Source organism: Achroia grisella, unplaced genomic scaffold (assembly GCF_030625045.1).
Source record: "Achroia grisella isolate CSIRO2021 unplaced genomic scaffold, CSIRO_AGI_Agris_v1 utg241, whole genome shotgun sequence".
Lineage (NCBI taxonomy): Eukaryota > Metazoa > Arthropoda > Insecta > Lepidoptera > Pyralidae > Achroia > Achroia grisella.
The window spans coordinates 3,235,272-3,246,794 of NW_026712734.1; the positions used below are offsets into that span (position 1 = coordinate 3,235,272).

General features: G+C 61.8%; 1 protein-coding gene across 1 annotated transcript; it reads right to left on the bottom strand.

Moving 5' to 3' along the window:
* Positions 1–9,003: 9,003 nt before the first annotated feature.
* On the bottom strand, positions 9,004–11,245 carry LOC131842652 (uncharacterized). Its single transcript, XM_059191220.1, has 2 exons — positions 11,057–11,245; positions 9,004–11,013 (listed from the first exon to the last, which is right to left on the bottom strand). Exons 1-2 carry the CDS (start codon positions 11,243–11,245, stop codon positions 9,004–9,006), a joined length of 2,199 nt encoding a protein of 732 aa, XP_059047203.1.
* Between the last annotated feature and the right edge of the window lie 278 nt (positions 11,246–11,523).

An 11,523-nucleotide genomic window follows, 5' to 3' on the forward strand; every position in this document is an offset into this window, starting at 1 on the left:
AACCTAACCTAACCTAACCTAACCTAACCTAACCTTTTTTTTTTTTTTTTTTTAACGTGTGGAAAATCTTAAAAAGACCGTCACCCCGCCGGAGGGATGGCGAGGTGGTGTGTGAGACTTGACTCACTAAAAACCACACGGTGTACCTACGAGCGCCTATGCCGGAGCCAGGGATTCGCAAGTGCATTCTACCCCAGCTCCGACGGCGACGGCCCGCCCTGTAGATGTTGTAGGGCAGGCCCCATCTCGTTTTGTGGTTAGGGCGACCTATTTCGCCCTACTCCATTGTGGAGGCGTGTGGGTACACGCGCACACCTCCGGGGCCTTTGGATTGGGGGACTGCCTCCCTCAAGGCAGTCACCCCGGCCCCAGTGGGGGATAGAGGGGGGCGGAGTTGGGTACGCCCCCACCTCTAGGCCTGGCTCTTCTGCGGCGGAGGGAAGCGGGACGATCTGACTCCCGCTCCTTTCCGCCGCCTCCTTCCGCGAGATAACTTCCTCGCAGAAGGAGCTCACCGCCAGCCACGATCTCTCGCTACTGATCATCCTCCGAACTAAATTCGGCAGCGAGAGATCGTCCCCCACTATTCGTGTGAGGACACGGCGCTCACTCTCGAACGCTGGACATTCGTCCAGCGTGTGTTGCGCCGTGTCCTCCACACCTCCGCACTCGTGGCAGCCGGTCGTCGGCTCCTTCCTCGCCACATGACACAGATACCGCCCGAAGCACCCGTGCCCGGACAGTATCTGTGTCATGCGGTACGTCAGTGGCCATCTCCTATTCATCCATCTTTTGAGGATGGGACGGACAGCCTCGACGGTCCTCAGGCCGGCCGATGGACTGGCCAGCCTTTCTCTCCACCTGATCCTGAGGATCCGCCGAAAGTCGGACCTCCGCGCTCCAATCTCATGGCCAGCGGGTGCCTCCCCCATGGAACGTCGCTCCGCGCGCCAGTGATACACTGACGCGTGGAGCTCCGCTACCAAGTCCCACGGAGGAGACCCCGCCAGCAGACCCGCCGCTTCCCCGGATATGGTGCGGTAGCCTCTTATGGCCCGTATGGCCATGACCCTGTGTGGCCTGTTGAGACAGGCCACATTTTCCCTACCAAGGGCCCCCACCCAGATGGGGGCCCCGTACAGGGCCGTGGACCGCACCACGCCGAGGTATAGGCGGCGGGAACCTTCTCCCGGGCCCCTCACGTTTGGCAGCAGCCAGCTAAGAGCGCCGGCGGCTGCCATAAGGCGAGGGACCAGGTTCCGAAAGTGAGCGCGGAAGCTCCAACGACTGTCCAGGTCAAGCCCCAAATACCTAATACAGGGCTTGACCCCCACCCTCTGGCCACTGACGACCAGCTGGGCATCCGGAGGTGGCGCGCGCCGAGGCCCATGAAAACATAGGACCTCGGTCTTCTCCAGCGCCACCTGGAGCCCAAGCCTCCTTATTCGGCCGACGACCAGTGCCACGCTTGCCGTGGCAAAGCGGGTAGCTTCCCGTAGGTCCCGCCCCCGGGCAGTGACCAAGGTGTCATCCGCGTAACACACGAGGTCAGTGCCCGTGAAAAGGGCGCCCCGCAGGTTCCAATCATACCCGATGTTCCACAGGATCGGGCCCAGAACCGATCCCTGTGGAACACCGCGTTGCCTTTCCCTCGACACTACAACGCCGTTCCGCCCCGTGCAGAGCACAGACCTGTCTTCGAGATAGGCCCCGATCACGTCCCGAATGTAGGGAGGCGCGCGATGGTACTGCAGCGCCTCCCTAATAGTCGCAAAGGGCAGGGTGTTGAAGGCGTTCTTTATGTCCAACGAGACCGCCAACAACACCCCACCCTGGGACGTCGCCTCTTCCGAGAGGGAGCGCACACGCGAGATCGCGTCGATCGTCGAGCGCCCCTCTCGGAATCCGAACTGCTTCGGGCTGAGATCGGGACCTACCTGAGACAGGTGTTGGACGAGTCGGCCCGCCAAGATTCTCTCGAAGAGCTTGCCGATCTCGTCCAACAGCACTATGGGGCGGAACGCCGAGGGAACCACCGAACCTGCGGGGTGCTCCGCTTTGCGGAGCAGGACCACTCTACCCGCTTTCCACTGATTGGGAAACCGTCCCGACTCCAGGCACGCATTGAACAAGCGCCGGAGTCGGTCCCCTAGGGTGTTTAGGGCCAAGGCCAGGACGCGGCCGTGGATACCATCCGGACCCGGGGCGACATTCTTGCCCCGGAGTTTATCCACGGCCGCGGCGAACTCCTCCACGGTGATGGCGGGAACCGCAGCAGCGCTGACGCCGCTGGCCTCTCCATCACTGCCACGCGGCATCATCGGAGGAGGTGTGACGGGAGGCTGTCTCGGGAACAGCTCCTCCAACACCTCCTCCAACTGCTGCGGCTGGAGACCCTCTGCCACGGGGGGCGCCCAGGGGCGTAATTTGCCCCTGACGAACCTATAAGGACGCCCCCATGGATCCCTGTCCAGGGTCTCCAGGAGTTCTTCCCTGGCTGTCTCCTTGGCCCTGCTGATGGACAGCTGCAGAGCTTTCTTCCTCTCTTTGTACTGCTCGTACAGCTGTGCTTCCTCGTCGGCGTCGCGGCCCCGCCTGAGTCGGCGGTGCCTGGTGTACCGGCGGCGGGCGGCGGAGCACTCCTCCCTCAACGCCGCTATCTCCTCCGACCACCAGTACACCTGACGCCTAGGAGGTCGAGGGCCGGCTCGGGGCATCGCCGCGTCGCAAATGTGCGACAGAGCCTCACCGAACCAGCCCACCTCTGCGTCGACCTCCACAGGCCCCTCCGGTATCGGAACCCAGGCCTGGACGATGGAAGCCTCCATCAGCACGTCTTTATTCAGACGTTTCAACACCCATCTGGGGAGTTGTGGGACATTCCTCTCCTGGCGACCGGGATGCGGAGCTACGGGTGAGGGGAGAACATCTATCCGGATATACCGATGATCGGATAGAGTCTCCACCTCATCCAACACCTGCCAGCTCCGCACCCTCTGTGCGATCGCTGGACTGCAGAGGGATACGTCGACATGCGACTCCCCCTGCTGTCTCACGCACGTGGCGGCCGACCCTCGGTTCAACACCACCAGGCCGGCCGCGGCCGCCCAGTCTTCCAGGACTCTGCCTCGAGAGTCGGTGATGGGGGAGCCCCATGCCGTGGATTTGGCATTGAAGTCCCCCATCACCATCATTGGACGGGCCGAGTATAGCTCCATAGCGGCCCCCAGCCCGTCCATGAACTGCTCGAACTCGGCGAGAGTCCTGTTCGGAGAGAAGTATGTCCCGACAACGACGGTTTCCCCCCAACTCACACCTATGTACCCCGCTCCGCCGAATAGGCGGCTGACGAGCGGGGTCGCGGGGTTGCCCGCGCCGACAATGGCCACCAGGCCAGAGGGGTCGCCGAACCAATGGTCACTTCGTGGGACACGATATGGTTCGGCGACCACTGCAAGGTCAACTCCCCACTGCGCCGCGCTCTGCAGAAGCAGATCTTGGGCGCGCGCGCAGTGGTTGAGATTCCCCTGCAGGAGGCGATGGACTGCCATTATTGACCGGTGTCCATCACCTCAGCCTCTCCCCGGCGGCCATTGCCGCGGGCCGACGACAGTGCGGATCTCCTCTTTCTGTTGCGGGACTGGGGGCACTTTTTGGCCCCCACCCGGTGATCAGCTGAGCGACCCGCCGCTGCGCAGACCACGCAGTGTGGGGCCGCCGAACATCCGGCCGCTTTGTGGCCGGGAGCCCCACACCGGTAGCAAAGGCCACTCCGGTCCTCCTCGTGCGAGCACCGTGCCACCACGTGCCCGCTTTCGAGGCACTTGAAACACCGGAGTGGCTTCTGCCGCAGCAGCTCCACAGCGGCCGAGACCCAGCCGATCCGGATCCGCCCTGCCGTCGTGACTTTCTTGACCGCGGCCAATGGGGCCCGCACCCAGCAGGTGCCCAGGCCCGACGCGCCGCGCCGAATCTCCCCGACGTTGACGGCGTCCGCCGTGCACTCGCCGTGCTGTGCCACGGCGGCCGCCACCTCCTCCCGGTCGGTACCGTCATCCAGGCCCATGACCCTCATCTCCGCGGTCTTGGTGGGCCTGGCGATACGGACCGTACCGTCCGGGAACACGTCCCGGAACTTCGACGCGAGCGCGTCGGCCTGATCTCCCATCTGGGACCCTGGGATCTCCAGGATCCGGGCCCCAGTAGCCGCGGTCTTGAAGCGCAGGCTTCCTATCCCCAAGGAGGCGAGGTTGATTTTTTCCTTCGCCTCCTTGAGGACGGCGGAGTAGGTCACTCCCGCCGCTTCTGCCTCCGGGCACAGTGTAACCACCACCGCCGCCGATCGCGGGGCACGCAACTTTGATGGCGACGGCGGGGCCGGCTTTCCCTTCTTCCCCTGAGAAGGAGCCCCAGAGGTCCTCTGAGTACTCTGAGTACTCTGGGTCTGCCTCTCAGGGACGTTGCGGTTTTTGCCGCCCCGTCGTACCACTGTGCTCCAGCCCTCGGTTGCGCGCCCCGCGCCCGACGGCCCCGGCTGTTGGCTGCCAGAGGCAGGCCGGTTGGCGGGTTGAAGCGGCGGGAATTCTGCGCCTCGCGCCCCCGCAGATGGGGAGCGTCCCTGAAGCCCGGTCCCCCTGCGCCGGGGAGCCGGGACAACACCTCGTATTGCCCGTCGCTTTGCAGCGGCGGGCGGTGATCAGGGCGGATTGATGTCGCCGGGGAGTTGAGACCCAGGGCGGCCTTTATCTCCCTGATGCCCTTCTCAATTTGGATCCCTATTCGGGCATCTATCAACTCCCCGGTGGCCCTCATTATTTCCGCCCTGAAGGCCCCGACCTCATCTAGCTCAGGGGTCGGGCCAGGTGCCCTTACCCTCGCAGGTCCCTGCGGCGCCTGGGAAGCGGCCGAAGGAGGTTGCGACCCCGAGTTCGCCGCGAGCCGCCGCATCTCGGCTTGGAGCGCCAGGAGCTGGTTTCGGAGCTCCTTGTTCTCCTTACGGAGCTCCTCCACCTGCGCCTCCAGCATTCGCCGTTTGACGGCGCTCGCGGTGAACTCGCTGTCGATGACGGTACTCCCGTCCAGTTCCTCCGCCATCAACATCACGGAGCTGATGCTCTCCTTCAGCCGCTTCTGGTCGGTCCCCTTTAGGTTCCCGCACCTGCGCACCGTGTCCAGGGCAGCCCCGAGCTTTTCTGGGCCTCCGCCCTGAAGGCGGCCACAGGCTGCGAGTCATCCATTGGGGGGACCTTCCCCTTTCCCGCAGGGACCTCCGAGGGTCGGACGAACATCCCGTCGTCCCCTCGTTTTTCCTGCCGCCGGGACTTCGGCGACGTTGCCGGACTCTTTGTGCCACGGCCCACGGGCACCGCCAGGACAATCCCATTCCCGGACGACGGGCAGGGGATTTTGGACGGCTTGACACTCCCGCCCGTCGTCCCGGAAGGGCCCGGTCCGTCCGCGTGCGGCCGTTTCGGCACGGCCGTTTTTGCCAGTCCGTCCTCGCTGGACACCAGGCATCCGGACATCTCGTCCTCCACCATCATTGAGCGCGTCGAGCGCGTAGAGCGCGTCGACGACGCTGAGGAGGGCAACCTAACCTAACCTAACCTAACCTAACCTAACCTTTTCTTTTTTTCACGTCAGGAAAATCCATCATGGAGAACCATCCGCTTAGGGACGAATGGATACTGCCGGACTCCTACCTGCTAAAAACCTGACGACTGTTCCTCCTCGACATAATCGCCGTGGTCATGGGATACGCAAAGCATTCACCAAGACCACCGGCATGGTTCCCATCGAAGGGACCTTTCCATCTAGGCGTGCAGGGAACAGTCTCTGCACGCCACCTCCAGACCCTAATGCCTCCCCGGTGAGCTTCGGATTGCCCTAACAATCCTCCACCCTAGGGTCAAATATGGAGTCGATGCCCACCTGATTTTACTCAGGTGTCCATCGACTCCCCCCCCCCACCTGTGGCCTGCGCCGCGGCGCGGGCCTTAGGCGGGCGACACTGCTTCGTGACGCCCACTCTATGGTCGGACTTGCGACCCGCCGCGGCACAGTACCGACAGTTCGGTGATGGCGCGGCGCACCGTGCGGCCTTGTGGCCGGGCTCGCTGCAGCGGAAACATATTCCGCTGCTATCTTGCTCGGCGGTGCATCGCAGGCCCACATGCCCTGTGAGCAAGCAGCGATAGCACCGCTGCGGCCTCGGGTCCAAGGACTGCACCCGCGCCACCATCCACCCTATCCTCAGTCGGCCGGCCTCGACCAACTTCTTCGCGGCGACCACCGGACACCGCACCCAGATGGAGCCCGTACCCTGCGCGTTGCGTCGGATCTCCCCGGTTTTCACCGCGGATTCCCGGCACTCCCCTTCGCGTATGACTGCGACCACGACATCGGCTACCGACACCGAGTCGTCCAGGTCAACGCTCCGGAGCTCAGCCGACTTGACTGGTCTCGTGACCCGGACGTCCTCGTGCAGGACCTCCTCAATTTTGGCAGCCAATGCGTCCGCTGCCTCGCCTGTGTTGGTGCCGGGAATCTCTAAGATACGGGCCCCGGTCCTTCCGACTCTGAACCTCAGGTCGGTGATACCGAGCGGGACCAAAGATATTTTGGCCTTCGCCTCGGTGAGCACCGACCTGTAGGTGACGCCCCTCTCCTCGGCTCCCGGCGTCATGGTCAGGACCACTGCCGATGACCGAGGGGGGCGTGCTTTCACCTTCCTCCTCTTCTTGGACCTCTGCGGTTCCTCTGCGGTTTGGCCGCCGCGTGGCCCCTTCGCAGGCTGCGTTTTGGCGGGAGCTGCCTGGCTTGCGCCAGCGCCTTTCCGCTTCCCGCGTCGCACAACCGTCGACCAGCCCTCCGCATTTGTTGCCGAGGTTGACGGCTGGGGCGCGTCCGCCACCGGGCTCCCGTTGCGGGGCCCTGTTAGTCCCTGGACCGTATGATCCGGCAGTAGGCACACTTTTGACCTTTGGAGGCCGTCTCCCCTTCGCCGACATCCGCTCTTCCATCTCGGCGAAGCGGCTCTCCATCATTTCGCCTACTCGCCGGATAATCCGGTCTTCGGCATCCTCCCCCCGGGACCCGGGGCGGGGCGACCTCCCGGCGCAGCCGCCGCCGTTCCGCCAACTACGACTGCAGGGAGCTCAGCCGCAGTCTTCAGCCTCTCCACCTTGCAAGGCCTTCTGAAGGGCGCGTCGGTCTAGAGCCAGTTGCTTCAACTCCTCCAGCTTCTGAACGCTCTCCCGCGTTTGCCGTTCCCACCCCTCTCTCTCTGCCTTTAGGGCTGCCAGCTCATCAGCCAGCGCGGCAGAAGATTGCGACGCCATGCGTAGCTCCCGGAATTTCTTCCGCTCCTCCACGGCCTCTTTTAACATGGCCCTCTTCATCTCCTGTACGGTGTGGAGCTCTGCGCGCAGTTTTTGGACCTCTCTCCTGAGGGAGTCCTCTTCGGAGTTGGGGCCCGATCTCGCCTTTAGAACGTCCGCCGCCGAACAGATCGCATAGACTGCGCTCTTTATCTCCCTGACAATAGTGCCCTTCAGGTTCCTCGATTTCTTCACTGCTTCGAGTACCTGACGGGCACTATTCCCAACTTTGGTCCCAAGCTCGTCGGAACCCAGCATGTGGTCATCCTCGGTCGCTCTTATGGCTGCAAGAGCCCCAGACCCGGAGGACTCGGCTTCGGCTTCGGATGCTGAAACCTCCGTCTCCATACGCGATCCGGGTGTGGCCGTTCGCATTCCTCCTCTGACTCGACCAGTTCTAGACCCAGCCGAGGAAACCTCGACCAGGTCGACCTCGTCGTCATCGTCGGAGTCAGCTCCCGACGCTTCTCCGCCGCCTTTTCCTTGGGCGGCGAACCTCCTCTCGCCAGCCCAAGGCTGTCTTCGGACCTTATAGACAGCGAGGATCCAGTCCTCTCGGAGTCCAGTTGTGCCTCCATCTCTATCGCCTTGAGCGCCTCTAGTTCTTCGTAGGCCTCAACACGTCTCGTCATCATCTCCCTATACTGCTCTTGAATGCTGGTCGTGTCCCCCCCAGAAGACTAGCCCCCCGGCAAATCCGGTGCGGTGGAGGATTCTCCGGTCGCTGAACGACCGGTACCTCCCTGGGGTAATTCCTTTTTGCGATCAGACATTTTCATTGCTATCCTTTTTACGGGTGTGGTCCCGAACTCCCGCCAACGACGACGAAAAGGAAAGAGAAAAATAAACCAAAAGACAGAAAGACAAAAGATAGAAACAGACAGAGAATAACCAAAACAAATAAACACCAAAATAATTGAAATAAAACAAAAAGAAGACGAAACAAACCGAAAACAAAAGAAGAAACGAACCAAAAATAAAAACGAAGAAAAGTTGGGGGGGTTCGCCTCCGGCAGCCTCGACTTTGTCGAGGCCACCGCGAACATGCCCAACACTACCGACATAGTAGCCGTATCCCGAAGGAACGACTACTATCCCGCCCGGGGCATTCCAGAACCAAACCATTGCTCGGCCACCGTTCCCCGCGGACGTATCCACGAGGTTGGGGAAGCTTCCCAATGGCAGGCCCATACTAGGAGGTTGCCCGACCACACGCCCCAACCTAACCTAACCAACCTAACCTAACCTAACCTAACCTAACCTAACCTAACCTAACCTAACCTAACCTAACCTTTTTTTTTTTTTTTTTTTTTTTTTTTTCACGTCAGGAAAATCCATCATGGAGAACCATTCCCTTAGGGAAGAATGGATACTGCCGGACTCCTACCTGCTAAAAACCTGACGACTGTTCCTCCTCGACATAATCGCCGTGGCCATGGGATACGCAAAGCATTCACCAAGACCACCGGCATGGTTCCCATCGAAGGGACCTCCATCTAGGCGTGCAGGGAACAGTCTCTGCACGCCACCTCCAGACCCTAAAACCTCCCCGGCGAGCTTCGGATTGCCCTAACAATCCTCCACCCTAGGGTCAATTTTGGAGTCGATGCACACCTGATTTTACTCAAGTGTCCATCGACTCCCCCCCCCCACCTGTGGCCCGTGCCGCGGCTCGGGCCTTTGGCGGGCGACACAAATTTGTGACGCCCACTCGATGGTCGGACTTGCGACCCGCCGCGGCACAGTACCGACACTTCGGTGATGGCGCGGCGCAGCGTGCGGCCTTATGTCCGGGCTCGCTGCAGCGGAAGCAAATTCCGCTGCTGTCTTCCGCAGCGGTGCATCGCACTCCCACGTGGCCTGTAAGCAGGCAGCGATAGCACCGCTGAGGACGCGGATCCAACGACTGCACCCGCGCCATCACCCACCCGATCTTGAGCCGGCCGGCCTCGGCCAACTTCTTTGCGGCGGCCACAGGGCACCGCACCCACACAGATCCCGTACCCTGGGTGTTGCGCCGGATTTCCCCGGTTTTCACCGAGGACTCCGGGCAACCCCCCTCACGCATCACGGCTACGACCACGTCGGCCACCATCACCGAGTCGTCCAGATCTCCGATCCGCAGTTCGGCCGACTTAACTGGCCTGGAGACCCGGACGTCCTCGGGCAGGACCTCCTCGATTTTGGCGGCCAACGCGTCTGCCGCCTCGCCTGTGTGCGTTCCGGGGATTTCCAGGATACGGGACCCTGTTCTCCCTACTCTGAACCTCAGGTCGGTGATACCGAGCTGGGCCAAGGAAATCTTGGCCTTCGCTTCGGTGAGCACCGACCTGTAGGTGACGCCTCTCTCCTCGGCTCCCGGCCTCATGGTGAGAACCACCGCCGATGACCGAGGAGGGCGTGCTTTCGCCTTCTTCTTCCGAGCGGGTGCGTTTCGCTGCGGTGCCGCTGTTTGGCCACCACGTGGCCCCTTCGCCGGGCGCGCATTGGCGGGAACCGCCTGGCCTGCGCCAGCGCCTTTGCGCTTCCCACGCCGTACAACCGTCGACCAACCCTCCTTGTTTGCTGAGGTCGACGGTTGCGGGACTCCTCCCTCGCTGGGCTCCCCGACTTGCGGGACCCTATCGGTCGCTGCACCGGAAGATCCGGCAGCAGGCGTACTCTTGGCGGCCTGTGGCCGCGTTCGCTTCGCCGAGATCCTCTCCTCCATCTCGGCGAAGCGGCTGTTCATGATCTCGCCTACTCGCCGGATAATCCGGTCTTCGGCGGCCTCCGATAGGGTCCGGGGCGTGGCACCTTCCGGCGCTTCCGCCGTTGTCCCGGTGATCACCACTGGGGGCAATTCAGCGGCGGTTTTGGCCTCCTCCAGTTGCCGCAGCGCTTTGTGAAGGGCAGCACGGTCGAGAGCATTCGACTCCTTCAGCTCCTTCAGCTGTCGAACGCTATCGCGTGTCTGCCTCTCCCACCCTTCTCTTTCCGCCTTCAACGCGGCCAGCTCTTCGGCCAACGCGGCGGAAGACTGCGACGCCATCTGGAGCTGTCGGAACTTCTTCCTCTCCTCGACAGACTCCTTCAGCATCGCAGCCTTCATCTCTCTGACCTCGTCCAACTCCTCGCGGAGTTTCCGCACCTCCCGCCTGAGGGCTTCCTCCTCCGGGTTCGACGACCTTTGCCTCAGGGCACTCGACGCCGATCGGATGGTGTGGATGGCGCGGTTGATCTCGCCGACTATAGTGCCCTTCAGGTTGCTGGACTTTCTCACTGCAGCAAGGACCTGAAGGGCACTATCTTCCACCTTGGCGCCCAGCTCGTCGGCGCCTAATGTGGCGTTCTCCTCCGAGTCTCTTCGGACGCGCGAAACGGACCTGGACGATTCGGGTCCAGAGGCCGAAACCCCTGTCTCCGATCGCGCCGCAGTCTTGGCCGTTCGCGCTCCTCTCTTGGCCGTTGGAGGGCCCCTGGCCCTGCTCCTCCGTGCAGCAGATGACAGCTGCACGTGGTCGGCTTCATCGTCATCGGAGTCCAACTCCTCCTGACCTCTCTCCGCGATCCGCCTCTTTCGATGTTTTTGGGGGCGAGGTACTCCCTCTAGCCTCCCCAATGTTATCGTCGGATCGGAACGACATGGAGGACCCTGTACACTCCGAGTCCATGTCCGCCACATGTCGTTCGAGGGCCTCCAGATAGTCGACGGCCCCGTATTTCCGCATCAGCTCCCTCTGATACCTCTCCTCATCGCTGCCCGTGTCCCCCCCAGAGTACGTGGGACGGCCCACCCCCGGCGAATCCGGTGCGGTGGGGGAGGATTCTCCGGCCGCGGAGCGACCGGTACCTCCCTGGGGTAATGTACTATTGCGTTCAGCCATGATGTTCTTTTTTCCTTTTTACGGGTGTGGTCCCGAACTCCCGCCAACGACGACGAAAAGGAAAGAGAAAAATAACTAAAAAGACAGAAAAGACAAAAGACAGAAAAAGACAGACAAACAACCAAAGACAAATAAAAACCCAAATAAATTAAAACAAATAAAAAGAAGATAAAACAAACCAAAACAAAAGAAGAAGAAACAAAACCAAAACAAAAACGAAGAGAAAAGTTGAGGGGGTTCGCCGGCTCCGGCAGCCTCGACTTTGTCGAGGCATGGGA

Coding starts and splice junctions, on each gene's coding strand:
- LOC131842652 (XM_059191220.1), bottom strand. CDS start 11,245: ATGGCTGAACGCAATAGTACATTACCCCAGGGAGGTACCGGTCGCTCC. Junction 11,014..11,056: donor GGGCCGTCGACTATCTGGAG/GCCCTCGAACGA, acceptor CGGAGTGTACAG/GGTCCTCCATGTCGTTCCGA.